This window comes from Pleurodeles waltl, chromosome 5, assembly GCF_031143425.1.
Source record: "Pleurodeles waltl isolate 20211129_DDA chromosome 5, aPleWal1.hap1.20221129, whole genome shotgun sequence".
Lineage (NCBI taxonomy): Eukaryota > Metazoa > Chordata > Amphibia > Caudata > Salamandridae > Pleurodeles > Pleurodeles waltl.
Window position 1 is genome coordinate 1,411,996,633 of NC_090444.1, and position 22,367 is coordinate 1,412,018,999.

Below are 22,367 nucleotides of genomic sequence, written 5' to 3' on the forward strand. Positions count from 1 at the left end.
TATGTATGTGCTGCAACCTTGAAGTTTGTAGTATTTTCTTAAACTAAGTTAGCAAAATTGTTATTTTAATCCATGTTTTACTGTTAAGGACTGGCTGTACAGCCTACTGCAGCAATGCATGAGCTGTTCAAACAAATAGAACCTGAATACAGGTAAACCGTTTAATTACACTTCAGTTTGTATAAGGATCGTGATTATAAGTGGTGTGACATTTATTGCATCTGGTAATTAAGAGGTGTGATATATTTCGTGCCATCCATACAATTCTGTCAAGTTAAAACTGATGGAATTTAACAGGAGGAAAAGGTCTAATATCTAATGGGGTATGTGGATTTTGAGCAGCTGCACCAAAATCTGCATGCTTTTCTCTAAAAAGTCACAACAGGCAGTACTTATCTCACCTCATAAATTCCATGCACCTCATGTCAGATTTTATGGGGTGCAATAACTATCACCTCAGGAGAGGGACCACTCAGAGGAAACTCTTAGCTTTGGCCTAAATCAATAAAAGAGCGAGAGACAGCAGCTCACTGAGTTTTAAAGGAACATCATGGAAGTTGAATCACAGTTAATTTTAGCAGGGCCGGAAGGAGGTAAATTGAGGAGGGTCATTATAAGGTAGCACTAGCTAACAAGGCGATTACTGATATTTCGGGGAGGAAAGTCACTGATAAATACATGACTTGCAAAAGGGAGTGCTATGAGGGCGGGCCAGAAGCTGGCGGGTCAGAACAGGCAAAAAGACACCTTGTCTGAAATAAGGGAGATAAGAGACTTATGGTACTTTGGCATTTGAATCTGATGAATTTGGGATGTATTTCGGGGGGGGGGGTTTATGAGAAGCTATATAAGGAAGAGATGGAAAGTGATAACCTAGACAAAGATTCAATACGCTTCCTTGACTCGGTTCCATTTGGGAGACTTAGTGCAGAGGATAGGGACTTTCATGAAGAACCTTTCTTCCCTGGAAGAAGTTCAAACAGCTATAAAGAACTTGTCTTTGAGAAAGGCAGTAGGAGTGGATAAGATCCAGCTTGAATTTTACAAGGTTGTTTTTCAGCAGCTAAAATTGGACGTGTTATTTACACTTTTGCAGATACAAAAGGGTCTGCCAGCTCTAGACTCATGGTCTATGGCAAATATTATTGTTTTTTCAAAGAAGGGTAAACTACTGCAGGAGTATTATAGACCAACTCTTATTAACAGTGAAACAAAAACCTATTCTCAAATCTTGGCTTTGCGCTTAAGTCTGGTCATAGTTAAGTTAGTCTCGCCAAGACAGCAAAGGTTTATACCCATGAGGGGATCTACAGATCACACCCATCGTGTCATTACACTGTTTGATGCTTTGATTGTGCTGGGATCCCTATAGCCATGATATTATTAGATGCAGAAAATCCATTTGATTGTCTTGGCATCTCCAGTAAATGGTGAACACAGACAAGGGCATTGCCTGTTTGGGCTTGTGAGGGCCAGGAAAAGCCTTGAGCTAGAGCGTCCTGTTGCACTGAAACTTAAACAAGGTAAGGTATAATCATGTGCATCCCCCAGCATCCCATAATTGCTATCCCCACAATCACAACCAGACCTAGATGACCCAAATACTCTCATAGCATTCGGTCGACAGTTATGGGCTGATTTGGAACAGGGCCTGGGTACATTAAAGCCTGAAGGCAGTGTATCAAAGATCAACTGGCAGATTACAATTGATGGGTGGGCAGGCAGGGGTGTCCTTGTTCGCACTATATATGAAACCCTCTATCTGGAAATTAGATCTGAATCCTTTGATCGCACGTATGCAAAATCAAGGCTGGGGTACTAAGGTGCTTGCCTAGGCAGACAATGTGGCTTTTCTCACACTTAACCCCGCGGGAGCCTTATTGGAAACTGAACGAGAGGCGAAGGCATTTGGGCGTTTGCTATGCTACTAACTTAATCAAAGTAAAACCCAAGTTGTAATAATAGCTATTTGTATTTAGATGATTTCTGGGTAGTCGAAAGTGCCATGGTTGCCATGACAGCCAAATTTGGCCGCTTGTTTGTGCTTAACCTAGCCCCTGTCAATGGGAAGGTAAATAGGGATTCGCATAGGATAGATAACTTACATCTGTCTATAGCGGGCCATAGCAATATTATTAAGATGATCTTTCTGCCTAAAGTATTGTGTTTGTTTAGGGCCATTCCTCTTGAGTTTAATAATCATTGTGTTAACGGCGTGAAAAATATGATCTCATGATTCATTTGGGCATACTCCAAAACTAGAAGGGTGGTCAAATGTCTAACCCTTGCCAAGAATAGAGGTGGCTGAGCAATACCAGACTTAAAATCTTATTACTGGGCAGTGGCTCTTTAATATATGTGCCCACTTTTTAGGGATCAAGCTACAGACAGACGAGGGTGCGGAATCCCTCCTATATTTGAAATACTGCTTGGGAATAAAGCTAGAGAATGTTTTATGCGACAAGTCGAGCCAAGTTACTGTAAGAAATTATGGTTTAAGACCTTACAGGGCGCTTATAGGATCTGATTTGGCTCTGTAAAAACTGGGGCTAGGGCGCTTCCATCAATATACCCCAATGCAAAGAAACCCAGCACTTCCAGATATTTTCCTCGGTTCTTCCGTATCTGGCTGAGAGGCTTATAGAATTAAGAGATTAGGGCCATATGTACGAACACATTTTCCCATTGACACAGAATGGGAAAAACCCTTTGCTACATCTGCCCCTAGGTGATTTCTGTACATGGGTTGGACCAATCTCATTTGAAGATCTGTGAAATAGGTTTGAGGTGTCCCAGACAGATGTTTTTAAATATCTTGAAATCCAAGACTTTTCAATTCATAATGGGGGGTGCTTTCCACAAGACAGAGCTGTTGAAGTAATTGGTTTGGGGTGATTTTTGCTCAACAAGTCAATTCTAATAAGATTTGAATGCCCTCACATTGGACCACCTAGAAAGACAATCAGAAAAATGGCAAAACAAGCTCAGGATGGCTAATTGTTCTTTCTTTTAACAATTAGAGTTGGCTTGTACCAGATTATTTTCAGCTAATTTACAAGCACAACATTATAAGACCATTTATGATTTGTATTATACACTTGGGAGGGCTGCTAGGTTGGGAGGGACAGCAGGTACCTCTTGCCCACATTGTCAGCTCCCTGAGGCTGATGCAATACATATGTGTTGTAGCTGTCCCTGCCTGGAACCACTACAGAATGAGATTACTGAATTATTTGACTCTTATTTGGGTATTAAGGTTGTGTTAACGCCTCAACTTACTCTGCTGGTGGTACATGGTGAAACGGTTCCTGGCCCTGCCCAGCAGTTTGTATTTTCCCTTTGACGGCTCTGAGACTTCCTTCTCTGTTGTTGGTACTTTCAACAACTCAACTTCCTCATCAGTTGGACACGTCACCTTTTTCGTATGACTGGGATGGATCCAGTTTGGAATTCCCGCACACTTCATAGCAGTAGTAGTCGTTAGTATTTCTTGATATGGCCCCTTCCAACGTGGCTGCAAACACGACTTCCTCACGTGCTTCTTGATGACAACCCAGTCACCAGCTTTCAGGTTGTGACCTGGATCATTTATCGGTGGCCGTGTGGTGGCTTCCACCTGGTGAGAGAAAGAGCGGACCACATCAGCCGGACCCTTGCAGTAGTCCAACATCAGATCATCCGTGATATTCACAAGAGCATTTGCAGGCACTGCGGGCAGTCTCATGGCTCGACCCATGAGAATTTCGTGAGGAGACAGTCCTGTTTTCTTGTTATGTGTATTTCTCATTGACATTAGAACCAAAGGCAATGCATCTGGCCATTTCAAATTTGTAGCTGCACACATTTTTGCCATTCTCGACTTCAGGTTACCATTCATCTGCTCCACTAATCCTGATGCTTCAGGGCGGTAAATACAATGCAACTTCTGCTCAATGTTCAGTGCTGCACACAATAGCTTAACCACCTCATTGTTGAAGTGACTTCCTCTATCTGATTCTAAAGAGATCGAAAACCCGAAACGTGGTATCAATTCCCTAAGCAGCAGCTTTGCTACTGTGAGACTGTCATTTCTACGTGTAGGGTATGTTTAATCTAGTGACTAAAGATGCACACAATCACCAACACGTATCTCAAACCTCCACACACAGGCATTTCAATAAGATCCAACTGCATTCTGCTAAATGGACCTCCTACTCTCCCAATGTGGCTCAAATTCACCACTGTCACTTTCCCCGCATTCATCTGCTGACAGATGATGCACCTGTGACAGATCACTTCTGCAGCTTGTCTGAACTTTGGGTTAAACCAATCAATCTTGAACAACCTGATCATGGCATCTCTCCCAATATGTACTTGCCCATGGTAAAGCCTTGCAAACTGTGACAGGAGACTGTTTGGCAAAACCATTTTTCCCTCATCTGAAACCCACAAATCATCTGGTCTTTGTACACATTGCATCCTAACCCAAGAACGTTTCTCATCTTAGCTGGCACGTCCCTTAACAATTTTAATTCCTCCGACGTGTCAACCACCCTCAAGGCGTAACCTGTGCTTGTCTAATTTTCTGTTTCAGATAATAATTCCCACTGATCCTTAAACGATATACAGTTCAATGTGCAAAACCTTGCGACTTGATCCGCATATCCATTTCCCATTGAAACAAAGTCTTGTGATTTCACATGAGCGCTGCATTTCATGACGGCAATTTCATGAGGTAACTGAATCGCGTGCAACAACTCCTAAATTCTTTCACCATTTTTCACTGGAGAACTGGAAGAGGTCAGGAAACCCCTCTGCGACCATAGTTGACCAAAATCATGGACAATTCCAAATCTGTATCTGCTATCAGTATAGATAGTTACTCTCAATTTGGCAGCCGCATGGCAAGCTCTAGTAAGAGCAACCAATTCGGCCACTTGAGCAGAATATAGTCTCTCGAGCCAAGACGCTTCCAGAATACCAGTGATTGTACATACAGCGTATCCACCTCTCAGCACTCCCACTGAGTCTCTCAAGCATGAGCCATCAACAAAGATAATTGTGTAATTTTCTTCCAATTGGGTATCTTTAATATCAGGCAGTGGTTTGGTGCACATTTCTGTTACCTCAAGACAATCATGTTCTACATCATCAGCATCCTCAACTTCTGTATTTTCATTTGGAAGCAAAGTTGCCGGGTTCAGCACTGTACATCTTTTTAACGTTACATTTGGTGACCCCAATATAATAGTTTCATATTTCGTCAGTCTTGCATTTGTCATGTGCTGCATTTTTGTACGGGTTAACAGAATCTCAACTGAGTGTTGGACCATGACTGTTAAAGGATGTCCCATCACTATGCCTTCACATTGTGCGAGACTTTGACCAACTTCTGCTACTGCACGCAGACAACCTGGTAAGGCTGCTGCAACTGGGTCGAAAGTAGTTGAAAAATATGCTACTGGTCAGTTTACACCTCCATGGACCGGTGTCATGACAGACAAAGAACATGCATCACGTTCATGACAAAACAGGACAAAAGGCTTTTTGTAGTCAGGCATGCCTAGGGCTGGAGCCCTGCACATACACTCTCTCAGCTCAGTAAACGCTTTCATTTCCTTTTCTGACAAAGTTATTACAACTGGCCCATCCTTAACCGTCAGTCTCACCAATGGCTTGGAGATGACTGAGAAATTTGGGATCCACTGGCGACAGTATCCCACCATTCCCAAAAATATCCTGACATCTATCCGTGTTGTTGGGGGACTCTTCTGCAATAGCGCAGTCACTCTTTCCCTGGATAACTTTCTTGACCCTTTTTCAGTTAGATGACCTAAGTATTTCACCTCTTTCTGACAATATTGCAGCTTTTTTGGGGATACATAATGCCCATTCTTTTCCAAGTGGTTCAATAAGGCAATAGTATTGAATTTATAATCATCCCTCGTTTTGGATGCAATTTACAAATCGTCAATGTACTGCACTAGAGTCGATTCCAATGACTCCAAATCCCTGATTGAATATAGAAGGTGATTCCAAAAACCCTTGAGGAATTCAACACCAACTGTAAACCTTATCCAGGAATTTGAAACCGAAAAGGAATTGGCTGTCCTCATGAAGAGGCACAGAAAAGAACGCTTGAGACAAATCTACAACTGTGAACCATTCTGCATCACATGGAAACCGGAACATTATTACAGCTGGATTTGGCACTACTGGCCAACATTTCACCACTATGTCATTGATTTTTCTGAGGTCTTGGACAATTCGAACTTTCCCACAAGGCTTTCTCAGTCCCATTATTGGTGAATTGCATGGACTGCTCATCACCTCTTTCAAAACTCCCTGCTTCACAAAATCTGCAATCAGTTGCGCTACCTGTATGAGGACATCTTGCGCCATGTGGTACTGTGGTACCTGGGGGAACACAGCATTTGGTTTCACACTACCTTAAACTGGTTCCACTCCTTTTATCAATCCCACTTTCTTCCCAGTCAAGTTCCACACTTTCTCTCTGACTGTCCCCTGCAAATCTGCTGGCAGATCAGTCACTGTAAACATTGGGAAGAAGTTAATCAGAGGGTATTCTTCATCCGTTGTTTCTGTCTCAGGCTCTGATATTTGACCATCATCCCCTTCATCGTCACTGTTTGTCTGCACCCAATTCCGTCATTGGAACAGGTGATAGAACATCTTATCTTGCACAGTAAGTCTCTTCCCAGTAGGGACACAGGACTTGAATCACAAACTACAAACCTGTGCAATCCCTGAAAAGTGCCAAGTTCAACCTGAACCGGATCTTTGATCGGGTTAGTCAAAAGCTGATTTGCCACTCCTACTACTTTAACTGTACGTCCCGAAAGAGGCAGTTTCGGAACCTCTGCACTTCTGCCTGTAGAGCGTGTAGCTCCTGTGTCAACCAAGAACGAAACTTTGGGACCCATTACCTTCCCCTGAACTCAGGGCCCTCTCTGATCTACTTCTAGGGACGCTGCAAGCCTACACTCCTCACTATCTGAGCTTTCATCCGACCATTCATCGTTTATTCCATTCTCACCCCGCAATGGGAACTGTTGTACTTCATTATTTTGACTCATTCCATGACTTGTGACCTGTTGAGGAAGCATCACCTGTTTCTGTCTCATTGGTGCTAAGGGCAACTGCATTTGCTGTCTAGGTACCACAGGAATCTGCTGTTGCATTTGCTGCATCTGTACCGGTTGCACACGTGGCATCTGCACTTGTTGCATGGGTTGGAGACCCTGCATCTGAACAATGTTATTTTGGAAGTTCGGATTCGGACCCCTCATCCTTGGTCCTTTAACATTTTGTTATGCATTAACATCATTGCTTTGTTGAACTACACCCTCCTGCACCATCATCGGGCATTCCCGCTTCGAATGTACAACGCCCCTACACATCATTTTGAACCACTACAGTATTCAGATCTGGACCACGATTCATAAAACCTTCTCGACCACTGCCTCTCACTTGCGTCTGAAACATCCCATTTCCTTGAGGCTGTTGCACCATCTGCTGTAGACCGGTTCCCTGCATCCCTGCTTGCGCTGCCTTGATTTGCATCTCCATCACTTTCTCCTTCAGCTTTCTCTGCTTCAACTCAGTTTCGTCACTACAGTACTTCGCATACTGCAACACCTCATCAATCGGCTTCGCTTGCCAACAGATCAAATGATTCTTGATCATCTGGCTAATCTCAGGTCTCAACCCTTCAACAAACCTGAACACAAGGTGATTCATGTCTTTCGCCTCTATGACCTCTGTACCACTGTAGTGTTTGAATGCCTTCAACAACCTCTCATAATAGGCATTTATCGACTCCTTAGCCTCCTGCGCCGTTCAATCAATCTTTTGCCAATCAATATTTGGTGGCGAAACTTTCTGCTTCAAAAACTCCATCACTTTATAGTAGAGTTTCATCACCTCAGGAGACGGTGCTCCTGTGACTCTATCCCTTGCCGGTTCTGCGGTTGGCCAATCCACACTTCTCTCAAATCAGCCGGAACTATGATTTCAAAGAGAGTATTCAGGTCTTCCCAAAGACACTTCGCAAGTTTCACAAACCTGTCCGTCTGCTGATACCACTCTATCGGCTTCTCCCTCAGCCTGGGGAAGTCATTTGTGAAAGACAAAATGTCACCTCTAGACCAAGGTACATGGACAAGAACCTCTCCGGCCGTTTCTCTCATGGGTAACATTTTTATTGTACCAGTATCCGGCACGGCTTTCACCTGCTGTTCTATGCATTCACTTTTCCTTTTATCTCTTTTCTTTGCACATCTGCCTTCCCACTTTTCTAATGCTCCCCAAACTTGTGCACTCTGCAGTATTTCTTTTTAAGGTGTGCCTTCATCCCAGTAGACCTCATGTTTTCAAAATCCTTGGGCTCAAAATCTAACCTGTAACTCCTCTTCAGATGTTTAGTATTGTCCAAGTCTATGCCATATTTATCTGCCAGGTGTGCCAACCTCTGGTGCACCTTGCTCACTTCTTTAGTTATCTTTGGGCACAGATACCTCAATTCTGCTTCAGTATATTATTCTAAACTGTTCATTCCCATGCTCCCTTCAAGCAGCTCACTTGCCTCCACGCCCAACCTCACAAAATTCAGGTATTCTTCTCTTTCCGACTGCTCTGCTGTCGCAAGAGTAGTCTGTGGTGAGTTCAACTTGTCTAACCATTCATTCAGTTGTTGCGCAGTTAAACCTTGCAACGAGATATTCCCAGCCTGCATCATTGGTGTTTGCGGCACATTCGCACTTGGGATCTGCGGAGTCAGCAGTCCCAAACCTGATTGTCTCACGGTATCCGGAGGAACTCCAATCGGACTGAATTCTAACAGGGACCTAGATCTGTCTATTGTCTGTTCCACTGGTGTCATCCCTTGAGAGCTCCCTACGAACCCTCCTCTTGTCATCTCTTGTGTCATTATTCTCTGATTACATACACTAGGCTTCGCCTGCGCATACAATGGTAATGGTGGACTAACTGTAATGGGCAAGGATACGGCGGCTGCCGACTAACTGCTTCCTAAAGCCTGTGGGGCATTAACTCCCTCATTCTGGTTCATTATCGGTGCCGTGGCTAACTGCGGTCCTATGACCGAGGAATAATTCAGAATCATGTGTTGTCTCAGTCTGTATTAATCTTGGTCTTGTGTATGCCGGATCTGATGGCACCATCAAACTAGTAGTAGTCTCTAGTACTGGGACATCAGGGTAGAGCCTCTGAACCAGTGGTGGCTGCAGCTGTGTCTGCATCTCTGGGGCAGTGGACACACTGACACTATTCTGTATTGGGACTGGTGTTGCAACAGTATTAACCTCTACCGTGTTTGTTGTTCCCTAGTTCTGTGTCGAATTTATAGGACTTGCACTAGTACTTGGTCTATTGTCATTTAGGGCATATGGCGGAGGTCGATCATGTAACAACTGATTAAGAAACTCATCATCGTCTGAGTCATGTGCCTCTGCCAGGACTTCTTAGTCTCCTTTGCTTTGCTAGAACCCTTGTCAATCTTACAACTGGCTTTCCCTCCTTGGGTTCCGCCTTCTTGAGTTATTGCTGGAAACATCCTAACTCCATCTATTATTTCTCTTCTCCAAATCTTATGCTCACTATCCCACCCAGCCTCCGCTAGTGTCTTTTCTGCTTTCTTCATTCTCCTCTCAAACTTCTGCTGCCGTTGTCGAATGGCCATCGGTTCCCAAATTGCTAACGCCTCACACTGTGCTGGCCTCGGAGGTGGCTTTTGCTCATTTAACACCTTACGTAAATTTTCCAAAGTCATTATATTGAACGTTCTGTGTTCCGGAAATGCCAAGCTCCCTTCTTTCTCTGTCATTTTGCACCATTGCTTTAGCCAAAGACATGGCTCGACTCCCCTCTCCTCCATTACGGCATAAGCCGGTGTATCCTCTGGCTGTGTGGGCTCCCCTACACTCGCGGTAATGTACACATCTCCCCTCAAAGCGCTCTTTAAAGCCTTGAAAAACTTCATTTTTGCTCTGCTTACAATCGAATCAGGAAGTGACTAATTCCCAGAACTCTCTTCGCCTACCTTCTCAACCAATTGCCTCTCACGGACTGCTGCCAATCCGTGCGCAACCCTTCTCACTAACCGACTTATTCCAGCGTGGCTCAAATGACGTCACACTTACACACATTGCGGCTGAGAAAGTCTTGCGGCTTGCCTTCCTCCCTCTCGATTCGCACAAAAACGAATGCAATATATTGCGAGCACCAATAAAACTCAAATTTGTCAGTTTACTACAGAAAGGGTAACACAATTGCTTCAGAACTTTACAGAGATTTTGCTCTTAGCCTCGGCCGCTACTCTCTCCTTCGCAGATCCCGCACTCGCAAGCAAAACTTGACCCGCAAATTTCACTCTCGACTTGTCAATGGTTTGTCCTAGGGCACTTTAGAACTCGCCAAATCTCCATAGAAGTTTTCATTCACTCACTTTGACTCAAACTCGACTTGTCAACCACGCCCGATTGACCTATCAAACCACGCAAATTACAATATAAACCATCAGCATACTCCGGAGTCTTAGACCACGCAGTGTCCGTACATCACCATCAACCATGTGGACAATTGTTGAGCACAAAGCGCCACACTCACATGAAGATCGCCGACTTCCCTACTCTCATACTGCAGAGTACGCACGCTCCTACTAAAACATCACCTGGCCTAAATTCTCACAAACCTCACAATTCACCTGTGGTATGCGTAAGCTGTGCAAGCGCAAACCCTACGTCACTCGCTCTATCACTAGAATGCCAAGAACATACCCAACTCACTTTAGCAAGCTCCGAGATTCCGGGAAAGTCATTTGGAACTTAGGGACACATCATCTCTCCAATTTGCATTATTTCAAAACAAATTTCAAATAGAAGTCCCTCGTCCTAGGGCCCCAAAGGGCCTAAACCGTCCTCTGCTACCAGAACTGATAACGCGTTCAAACTTTGATGATTTACTTACAAGGGGACTAGGTCAATGAATCTTTTGACCACGTTTGGGGACTTCCCAGAACGAGGTATCCGTTTAGCATTTCAATCAGCAAGACAATAACCTCATCAATATTCACAATAACTAATCAATCAAGCTAATCAATAATCTTTAATAAAATCAAACATCCATGACCTTTCAGCCATGAATAACCACACAAAACTAGCAAGATTTAGGATAGTTATTCCATATTAGTTACAATCTAACGTCACATTTATTAATCGCAATATCAGTAAGCACATCAAAACCACTATAATATGGCAACTAAAGTAAAACTTTATCAGAGCAAAGATCATGAACATTAGAACAAAGCACGATGTTAACATGAATCAACTTTAGCAGAGTAGCATTAGCACGTTATTCAACAAAGCAAGAATCAGTCATTTGTCTATTTGCATCCAATATTAGTGAACACCTTAACTAACCTCAAATTAGCATCAGCATGTTGGGCTTCATGCAAAACAATTTAGCAACACGAATTTGGAAAACATCTAAGTATGGATTCTATCAAAAGAGCAGTTGGTACCTAGAAAGAAAAGGCAAACAGACAATTACAATTTATCATCAGACAGTTACCCATCCAAATGGGTCAGCATACAGCATCAGTCTTCATCCTCAGGACATCAATCGATTTGCCATCATCCAGGATAGAACAGGTAAGTCTCAGTAGGGCATAGATAAAGAACAAGGTTCTTTCCTCATAAGGAGGAGAAGTAAGCATTAGGCAGGGAACAGGATTAGGATGGTTTAAAGTATCAAACAGCTAAAGACAAAGTCTTTCAGAGTAGCAAGGGATGGTGAAGAATGGCAAAGTAATGGCTAAGAAGAATGCTCGGTAATGGCTAAGAAGAATGGCTCAGTAATGGCTAAGAAGAATGGCTCGGTAATGGCTAAGAAGAATGGTTGATTTCTCCTTGTGTCACGCCGTTATATCAAAACAAGTCTTTAATTTCCCATTGGGCAATATTTGGTGCATCGTTATCTCTGTCCAATGATCCTTCACACACCTTACTAGAATTTTCACCTAACACCGTTCTCATGTAGTTTATTGGCTCCTGTGATTGACGTCTTCATTAGGTAGAATGCCAGGTAAGAAAAGTTACACTTGTTGCTCCAGTCAGTAGTTCCATTGTCTTCCCCTAGTCCAGGCGACCTTGCACCTGTTGTGAATTACACTGTTGCATTTGGCAAGAATGTCTCCTTGAGCAAGTCGGGTCCCATGAGAAAGAATTTAGTATGGCTACACACACACATCTCTAGCTACTGGAAAAGTACAGCTTCGTGTCCTTCAGGAAAGCAGCACATTGCACGTTAGAAAAACACAGTTAATATGAGTCCAGGCCGCTAGGCCCAGACCCTTCCTAACTAAGGCCTAGTGATTAAATTTAGCAAAACCCTAATACGTAATTCTTGATGCTAACATAAAATCATACATTAGTACATTGTTAATTCATCATTAGTCAAATTCATTAGTCATCGTATACATTGATGGCCACTCTCCGTGGGCACATTTCAAACGCATATATATATATATTTTTTCGGTTAACATATTATCTATGCAGTTTCATTACACGTTATTGCAAGCTTTTCATGTTAATATCTATTTTAAAAGTCACACTCCAACACCTCTACATTGTATGTCTTCTCTTATCTTATGTTCATCCTTTTTCTTTAATTGTTTCTATATTTTCATACTTTTCTTATTATTTTCTCCCTCTCCTGTTCTGTAACCTCTTTGACATTCTTCCCAAATTCCCTATGTACTCTTTTTTAAGCTAGTGCAAAAATACAGCCCTCACATTTAATTAGTAGTCCTTCATGTAAGAGTATAGGTTGGTAAGCGCCGCTCTTCTATCATTAACACAGCTTTAGTTGGCAAGTGAGCCAGGTTAATCACTGGCATCAATCTGCAGCAGAAAGTGAAGGATGCCTTGATTTGCCCTCTACAAGAAGCACACATTTCCCATTACATTCCTAGTGAACATGCTTACCCTACTCCAATTCCAGCTTGATCTAGAATCCATACTAAGACACATATAGCTGAGCATTACACCTGAAATGTATTCTGTGCCGGAGCTGCCACAGAATACCGCCTATCTATGCATACTATTGAAATACTGATGGCAATGTGACACAAGGCTTTTCTCTAGGTACATGTCCAGAGCAAACTTATTTCTGAGTTTGACAGTATTCTAGCCTCCTGTCCCACTAAGTGCTCCAATTTAGAGAATTGCACTCAAATCCCAGCTTTTGAAAACATGTAGGCTATTCAACCCCACCCCAACCAAATAAGACACTGTTCCCTGTAATATGGTCTTGTTCATCTGCCTGCCATTCCAAATGACCAATATGGTGACAGCTTTACTAATTCTGCTAGCTGACTGTGGTACTCTGTAGCGTTGAAGCAGCCCTGAACTCATATGAGTAGTGCAAATAGGTTTTCGGGTTTTCCAAAGGCCCCACATGCACATTGAAAAAGAGAGCTGGTAGAACAGATTTTTAGTAATCCTAGAGTCTGTAGCAACACATGGGACATAGAATGGACACTTGCTGTGCCTTCTACAGGAAGACTGAGAGGGTTCCTATATAGGGAACCCATTCCACTCAGCTACGTTCCTCACATGCCAGAACAGCAAGTTGTTTTATTTGCCATGTAGAAGTCCACTATGACAGGACTGATGCACAGCTCCAATCCAAGCCAAAGCTGACTTAATCTCATGACCCAACCAAAGCCCAAGTTGAGTGGTATTGAAGGAACATTTCTCCAAACTGATGAAAACAGTTCACTTCTGGAAATATTTTCATTTATCTGAAACAACTCATAGCATTGTTTGAGGAAGATGTCTTTGTGACCGCGTAGACAAGTCTCACATGTGGTATTGCAAAGTGGGAGCAGAGCAATTGTCAGACTGCCCAGTAGATGCTTGCCTTCACTCTGTACTTAACTAGCTTTGCCAGATTTAAAGATGAACTGTAGGCCTTGCAGGTGGTAGCAGAGAAGCAACCTACCCTGCCAGCAAAGGAAGTAATTGAGAAATACCTCTACATGGCCACACAGATGTGGTTGGGTTAACACACTAGGATACCCCCAGCGAGGGTAGTGAGTTGGGATTTCCCCCAATATGCCACAGATGGTAGTCTGCCTTTTGTTGTACCACCTGCTACCTAATGTGCCTTCCTTGAGATGAAAGAACATCGTCCTCAAGGAGCTGCACCCACAAGGCAGATGCAGGTCTTTGGTAGCCCAGCTCTATCTGAGGCATTCTGTCCTGTCTTAGGAGAGGAGCCATGAAGCAGAGACCCTATTTTAGTGTTGCTTCCACCAGGATATCTAAACAGAGACCTAAGGATGTTCAAGCAGAAATACAAATCTAAAACGTGCAATTTACTTTGTGTTGTTTCTGCATTTCAGCACTTATGTTCTCCCAAAAAGTGTGAATGATGGGATTATTTCTGTTTCCAGATGTGACTACTCTTAGTTTCAAGACATTTAACTTTTTCCACAGGGCTCTTCTCAGTTTCAAAATGCTATCCACTACCTGCAACGTAAAATGGATGAAGGAATTGCAGACAATTACACCCTTGCAATCGTGACGTATGCCTTGTCACTGGCTGATGTCTCACAAGCCAAAGCGGGACTGAACATTTTGAACAGAAGAGCAGAAAAAACAGGTAATAATTAGGTTGCATTCACCACACATTTGTAAAACATTTTTTCAAAATATTGAAACAGAACTAATCAAACATAGCTATCCAGGCGTCCCCAACCAGTGGATCGCTAGTTACCAGTAGCTCTCAGATACCTTCAAAGTAGCTCACCGCCTTGAGTTCATTTTTAAATAGGTACAGGGTCACATTTTCCTTTTAAAGTTTGTGGGAAGGCTATGTTTATTTTTCATTATTATCAGGGAGCAGGTAGCAGGGCCTGATAATGAGCAGTGCTCAATTAGATGTATGACCCAGACTGGAGCACAGATTTGAAAACTAAAGCATCAAGATATTGAACTCTCCAAAAAAAAAATCCTTGTCAATGCAATATTGGAGCATGAAAACAAAATGATGTTTCTGAATGCTTTTCATTGGGAAACTGTTAAATGAAAAGTTAACTTAATTATTAACTCTTCATTTTAATGTTCTCTCATTTCAAATTTTTGCATGTACAAACAGCATGCCTCTTGCTCCCAGTGGGCATTGTGCCATATTTATTACCGAAAAGTACAGTCATTTTTTAAATGAGAAAAATTTAAAGTGAAGACGTATTTCAATGAAACATTAAGGGCCAGATTACGAGGCTGACAGTCTTGTGACATCCCTGTCATAGCCCAGCAGCACCAGCAAGGGGGACGACATAATGCACTCACCAGTGATCTACGCAACTTCACCAAAACTTTGGGCCAAAAGCACTGCACACCAGGGCAAAACCAAGCCACATGAGTCTCAGTAAAGTAAGTCAAGGCAGGCAGCACCGGAGGTTACATCAGGGCCTTCCTTAGCAATTCCCACATCATGTGTTGCACTCTATAGTAGTGAAACTGAGCCAGTACAGTATGCATGTCACCCTGCACACTCACCTGCTCCCAGCTGTGGAGTACCTCTGCCCACAAAAAATCACCCATACACCTCAACCTCAGCCTCTGTAAAGTGCTCACCACTGCTCTTTCCTAGTGTAGGGGGAAATAAAATGCGCCACTCCCGTGGCACCTGCAGTGACTTAAGCAGTGCCCCAGCCTGTAGCTCAGCTGGTCTCATCCACAAGTACTGTGTAGCACACGGCAAGTAATTATAATGCCGTGTTAGTTCATCAAACAGCATCTTAGGCAGAGTCAGGGGGGAAAGGGGCATCATGCTCAAGCTACAGGTATGGTAGGTCACCAGGTCTGTGCAACCAATAGGGGGCGAACATATATTGTGTGGCTCTGTAGTAAGCTTCTAAATCTGGAGCATTCAACCCGCCTATCGCATAGGGGAGAGTAAGCAAGTCCCAGCTTACACGCACCTGTTTTCCGGCCTAGGCCAAGCGCATCATCAAGAAATAAAAGTTATAAAATACCACACTGGGTACACGAATCAGGGTGATAGAGAGCAATAAAAAAACGGGGTAACACTACCGTCATCATGATAGAGATATTACCGCACAGGACAGGGGCAAACTGATCCAACTCTCAGTTGCATCTGTGTTATCCACTGCACAGCACTTCCTTGGTTGTCTACCAATACCACTAAAGGGTTCATGTGGACCTGTATACTGAAATACCAAACCAAGTCTGTTGTACACTGCAGTGGATACTCCATCTGTGCTGGCGTGGTGGCGACAGTAAAGGGGAATAGAAGAGACCTATCCCAGTTAATACGCAAACCTGAATGCCTACCAAAACAATAAGACCTCCCGGAGAACCAGAGACAAGTTGTACTCCGGATTCCTTACATAGAGAAGTGTATTGTTCGCATAAGTAGCCACAATTAGATTGTAGTGTGGGAACCAAATTCCCCAGTGCGCACGATATTCATGGAGTGCGCAAGCCAGCGGTTCAGCCACCAAAGTATACAGTAGGGGTGACAGGGCAAACACTGCCTGGCCTCATAATGTTTATAGGTCTCGAAACTATCCAGTTGACCCGGACACAAGCAATTGGACTGGTCTAGAGAACCAGTACCTTCTGATTGATATAAGAGATTGCTCCAAAGAGGGTCCTGAGGTTGTATATCAACCCATTATAAACCTGTCTTTTTCTGATCCTACAATGCCTGGGAGCAGAGGCGCTAGGTGATTAGCCAAGATTTTCACAAATATTTTTTTGTGTCTTTTAAGCAGTGAGAAATATCTGTAGGACAAGCAACAGTCAGCTGGCTTACCCGGTTTCAACAGAGTGACCAGTAATGACTCACGCATCATACAAAGCATTGTGGTCATTACAACCCTGGCGGACGGTGTTAAAGCGGCGGTAAGACCGACAACAGGCCGGCAGTAAAAAAGTTGGAATTATGACCGTGGCGGAAACCGCCAACAAAGACAGCCACTTTAACACTCCGACCGCCACCGAGGTACAGACAAACAGCTTGGCGGTCACCGCCAACAGACAGACGGAAGACAAAGTACCGCCCACAGTATCACAACCTACCAATCAGCCACCTTTTCCGGGGCCGATTTACCGTGGACAAAAACACGGCGGAAACAGGACTTCGAAGGGGAAATGCTCACCTCTACACACCCCATGAGGAATCCGGACGCCATGGAACCCAAGCTGCACATCCTGCCAGCCCTCATCTTCTTGCTCCTCTACCAGGAGCACAAACGTCGGCGGTGAAGACAACAGTGAGTACTGCACCTACGACACAGGGGAGGGGGAGGGAAAAAACAGGGACACACACATGCAACACCCCCACCCACTACAACACACACACTAATACATATTTATACATTATAGTTACACCCCCAACCCCCCGGAAGAATCCAAAGACAAAAATAAACCATTGTAATATATTAAAATCAAGTACGCAAAAATATATATATACACCATAAACAAAATATACATCAAGCTTAGTAGTCCAGGTAGTGCTCCAATGAAGTCCGTGGAACACTGGGCCCACGCGGTATGGGCGAGGATCACACAAGATCCCCAACCATGATGGAGAGAACACTGCAGGCGCATCAGAGAGCAAGAAAACAGGCACCTCAGGGGGAGGGTAAGGGGGGGCACCTCAGCCGGTTGAGGGCACAACGCCAAATCCACGAGGGGGCCACATGCCCACTGTTCAATCCTGGGGAGTGCAAAGCCACAGTCTCTCAAGTCTATACAGTGGGTGGTTTGCCCACTGTTCAATCCTGGGGAGTGCAAAGCCACAGTCTCAAGTCTATACAGTGGTTGGGTTGCCCACTGTTCCATCCTGGGGAGTGCAAAGCCACAGTCTCTCAAGCCTCTACAGAGTGTGTGTTGCCCACTGTTCCATCCTGGGGAGTGCAAAGCCACAGTCTCTCAAGTCTATACAGTGGGTAGGTTGCCCACTGTTCCATCCTGGGGAATGCAAAGCCACAGTCTCTCAAGTGGATGACAGTCTCCACTGGTTCTGGAGGGGGCATGGTGCCTAGAGTGCTTCATCCCGCTAAGGACAGAGGTAGTGGATGACAGTCCCAACTGGTTCTGGAGGGGGCATGGTGCCCAGAGTGCTTCATCTGGCTAAGGACAAAGGCAGAGGATGACAGTCTCCACTGGTTCTGGAGGGGGCATGGTGCCTAGAGTGCTTCATCCTGCTAAGGACAGAGGTAGTGGATGACAGTCTCCACTGGTTCTGAAGGGAGCATGGTGCCTAGAGTGCTTCATCCTGCTAAGGACAGAGGTAGTGGATGTATCTCTCCACTGGTTCTGGAGGGGGCTCTGTGCCCAGAGTGCTTCATCCTGCTCGTGACGGACTCAGTAGCGTCAGTGCCCTTGGCGCTCATGGGCCAGCGGTGCTTGAGGCGGCGGTGCCCTGTTCAGCGGGGCTTGAGGCGGCGGTGCCCTGTTCAGCGGTGCTTGAGGCGGCGGTGTCCTGGCCACCGTTTTATGCTTGACAGGTGGGGGACTGTCCGTGCTGTGGGTCCGTGCCACACTGGCTGCCCTGGTGGCCGGTGCACTCCAGATTCCTGTGACTACAGGCACCATTGGTCCCGGACATGTTGTGGCTGAGGTGCTAGGTTGGGACCTAGAGAGTCTGGCCCTAGAAGACGGACAGGGTGGGGGAGGTGTGGAAAAGAGGTCAAGGTTGGACAGGACAAGTTTTTTGGAGACACTGGGACGGGTAGCTGGAGGGGGTTTGGGAGTGGAGGAAGATGTTGTGGTTGTAGGAGGTGTTCGTTTGGTGACTTTGGGTGAAGGTGCATGCGCTGGAGGCTGTCGTGAGGTGGATGGCTGTTGGATGGGTGTGTGCCTGCGTTTGTGTATCTTGGGAGGTGGCGTCACAGACACACTGGGAGAGGACACAGGGGACGTGTGAATGGTAGTGGGGGTGGTGACTGCACGTGAGCGGGGTGTGGTGGTGGGTGTGCTGGTGATGGCAGTAGTGGCTGTAGATATAGTGCATGCAGTTGTGAGTGTAGACGAGACTGGGAGGGAGGAGGGAGACGAGGAGGAGGGGGACACAGTGGAGGCAGTGGATGTTGGTGTGAGGCAGTGGATGTTGATGTGTCTGCATGTGTGTGATGCTTGCGGGAGTGCCTGTGGGATGTGTGGTGCTTATGGTTCCCTGAGCTTCCCTTGTGTGTTGAGGTGTGTGCATGCTGGACTGAAGGTGTGCTTTGGATAGGCTGGTGTACAGGGGATTGGGTCTGGGTGGAGGAAGTTGGAGGGGGGAGGGTAGAGACAGGGACAATGGCTGCCATCAGTCCTGAAGCCAGAGTCTGAAAAGCTCACTGAAGGGCCACCTGACCAGAATGAATGCCCTCCAGGAATGCATTGGTTTGTTGCAACTGCCTTTCGACACCCTGAATGGCATTTAAAATGGAATACTGCCCAACAGTGAGGGACCTGAGAAGGTCAATGACCTCCTCACTGAGGGCAGCAGGGGTGACTGGGGCAGGGCCTGAGGTACCTGGGGCGAAGGTGATGCCCACCCTCCTGGGTGAGCGGGCACAGGTCAAAGGCTGAGGGGCTGCTGGGAGGGCAGTGCTGGTAGGGGGGGGTGGCGGCTCTACCTGTAGAAGCGGGGGGCACAGATGTGGCCGCCACCACAAGGGAGCTTCCATCAGAGGATGAGTCTGTGTTGCTGGTGTCAGCTCCTGTCCCCGCCGTAGAGCTCCCCTCGCCCCCGTCCCACTGGTGAACTCCGAGTCCGTTGTCTCGCCCTCCAGGGCCATGTGGGATGCAGCTCCCTCGTGCTCCGGTGCCACTGCTCCTCTGCCTGATGATGCTAATGCACACAAGAACAGGGAGACCACAAAAAGGGGGGGGGGCGACAGAAGAAAGACATGTTCAGTGCATGCATTACCGCTACCGTTGGCGGACACAACAGAAGCCCCCTGCACTACGCTGCGCTCTCAGGCTCCACTGTTCAATCCCTGGGAAATGGCCTACAAGGCTATGGATGACATCTGCACACATGGATGACACAGGTGCATGACTAGGTGTACTTGCCACTCTACAGAGGTGGGGTGGGGTGCCACATGGCCTGCCTTACGGAGGGAACTTGCCTACTAAACTCGCCCTGGCCTAGGAAAACCCACAGCCCACCTCCCCCACCCAGACACCTCCACTGCGCGCAAAATCAGCAGGATGAGAGTGTACTCACCCCCTTGTGGCTGCTGCGATGCCCTTAAGCGCCCATCCAACTCCTGGTACGCCACCGCCAGGATCCTGAACATCAGGTGGGTCATGGTGCGACGGGCACCCCTCCAACGTTGGGAGGCCATCCCCAGCTGAGCTTCCGCCGTCTTCTTGCTCCAGCGGGGAATGTCCTCCCATCTTTTCCGGCAGTGGGTGCTCCGTCTGTGGTAGACCCCCAGGGTCTGGATGTCCTTGGCGATGGCACGCCAAATATCTTTTTTCTGGTGTGCGCTGACCTACATGAATTGTACAGGGGGAAGAGAAACTTATTACCAACTGCACCGTCACCGTCATTGGCCCCCATCCCTACCCTTGCCATGTGGCACATGCACTCACCGTTGTTTCATGCACGCCGCAATCTCCCCCAAATCTTACATCCAACCTACTCCACACAGGCATAGCCCATACAGCATGCTCCCAGTGTACTTACCTGTTTGTCTGAAGGACCGTAGAGTAGCGTTTACTGGGGGAGGACCCTGTCCACGAGTTTCTCCAACTCCTCCGATGTGAAGGCAGGGGCCCTTTCCCCAGACACTCGAGGCATTGTCTCTTCCAGACCGAGGTCACAGCAGCACTTGCAGTGTAGGTCCTCTCCTGTCGAAGATCAGGTATTGAGTGATTGAACAGATAGAAAATGGTGGTCACGTCCGTGGTGGTGCGTACCATCACCGCCAGCGTACATCGTCATTGGCTCCTGGGACCCATAGGGTCCAATGTTAACCAATGCAGCATTGCGCCGCGGTCTTTGACCACCTACTGCTACGGTGTACAACGCCAGCGCAGTTACCTCACATCCCATTGTCCCACTTTAGAGGTCAGGCAGCCGCCATTTCAGGGGCCCACATGGCTTAATTTTTAACTGCGTCACACATACCTAGGCCTAGACTCAACACACATACAGGCCACTTTTCGAATTAGGATTCGTGTTCTGTGTAAGCTGTGGGTACGTTCCTCTGAGTTGGTTGACTCCGTGCTCGCTTTTGTCGTTCAAAGGCACCATCCACTGGGACATGTGAGGAGATGGCGGCATCCTCCGGTGTACAGACCGCTGGCGGACCTGTCGACAATGGAGGAAAGACATGTGTTCATCACATACAGGCTTGACCGTGCCACAATCCAGGAACTGTGTACCCAGCTGGAGCCAGACCTGATGTCAGCTATCTGCCATCCCACAGGAATCCCCACTCAAGTGCAGGTGCTGTCAAAGCTCCATTTCCTTGCAAGTGGGTAATTTCAAACAACAGTGGCCATAGCATCAGAGATGTCCCAGCCTATGTTTTCAAACGTGTTGTCCAGAGTGTTGTCTGCCCTGCTGAAACACATGCGGAGCTACATCGTTTTGCTTCAGGTGGAGGATTTGCCTACAGTGAAAGGTGATTTCTATGCCCTGGGACATATCCCCAACATCATAGGTGCCATTGATGGGACCCATATGGCTTTGGTCCCCCCCCCTGCAGGAGTTAACAGGTGTACAGAAACCGGAAGAGTTTTCATTCCATGAATGTGCAGATGGTGTGTTTGGCAGACCAGTACATCTCCCATGTGAATGCCAAGTTCCCTGGCTCAGTGCATGACGCCTACATCCTGCAGAATAGCAGCATCCCTTATGTGATGGGTCAACTCCAGAGGCACCATGTGTGGCTATTAGGTGAGCACCTGGAAGCAAGACAGTGGGAATGGTTGTCTGGGTCTGGGGTTATCCCTACAGGTTAGTGTGTGTCTAACAGTTGTCCCTCGCCATTTGCAGGTGACTCTGGTTACCCCAACCTGTCATGGCTACTGACCTCAGTGAGGAATCCCATAACAAGGCCAGAGGAACGCTACAATGAGGCCCTTGGGCGAACACGGCGGATAATAGAGCGGACCTTCGACCTCCTGAAGGCCAGGTTCAGGTGCCTCCATATGACAGATGGATCCCTATTCCACTCACCAAAGAAGGTGTGCCAGATCATCGTGGCCTGCTGTATGCTTCACAACTTAGCTTTGCTACGACAGGTGCCTTTTCTGCAGGAGGATGGTCCAGATGGCGGTGTTGTTGCAGCTGTGGAGCCTGTGGAC

At 46.2% G+C, this 22,367-nt stretch overlaps 1 protein-coding gene across 1 annotated transcript in view; it reads left to right on the forward strand.

Moving 5' to 3' along the window:
- Nucleotides 1–22,367, forward strand: part of LOC138296505 (CD109 antigen-like) — a 775,136-nt gene that overhangs the window by 541,308 nt on the left and 211,461 nt on the right. Inside the window, exon 26 of the mRNA XM_069235676.1 lies at nucleotides 14,520–14,685. Within this exon, the coding sequence (XP_069091777.1) occupies nucleotides 14,520–14,685 (166 nt within the window). The remainder of the gene's footprint in view (nucleotides 1–14,519; nucleotides 14,686–22,367) is intronic.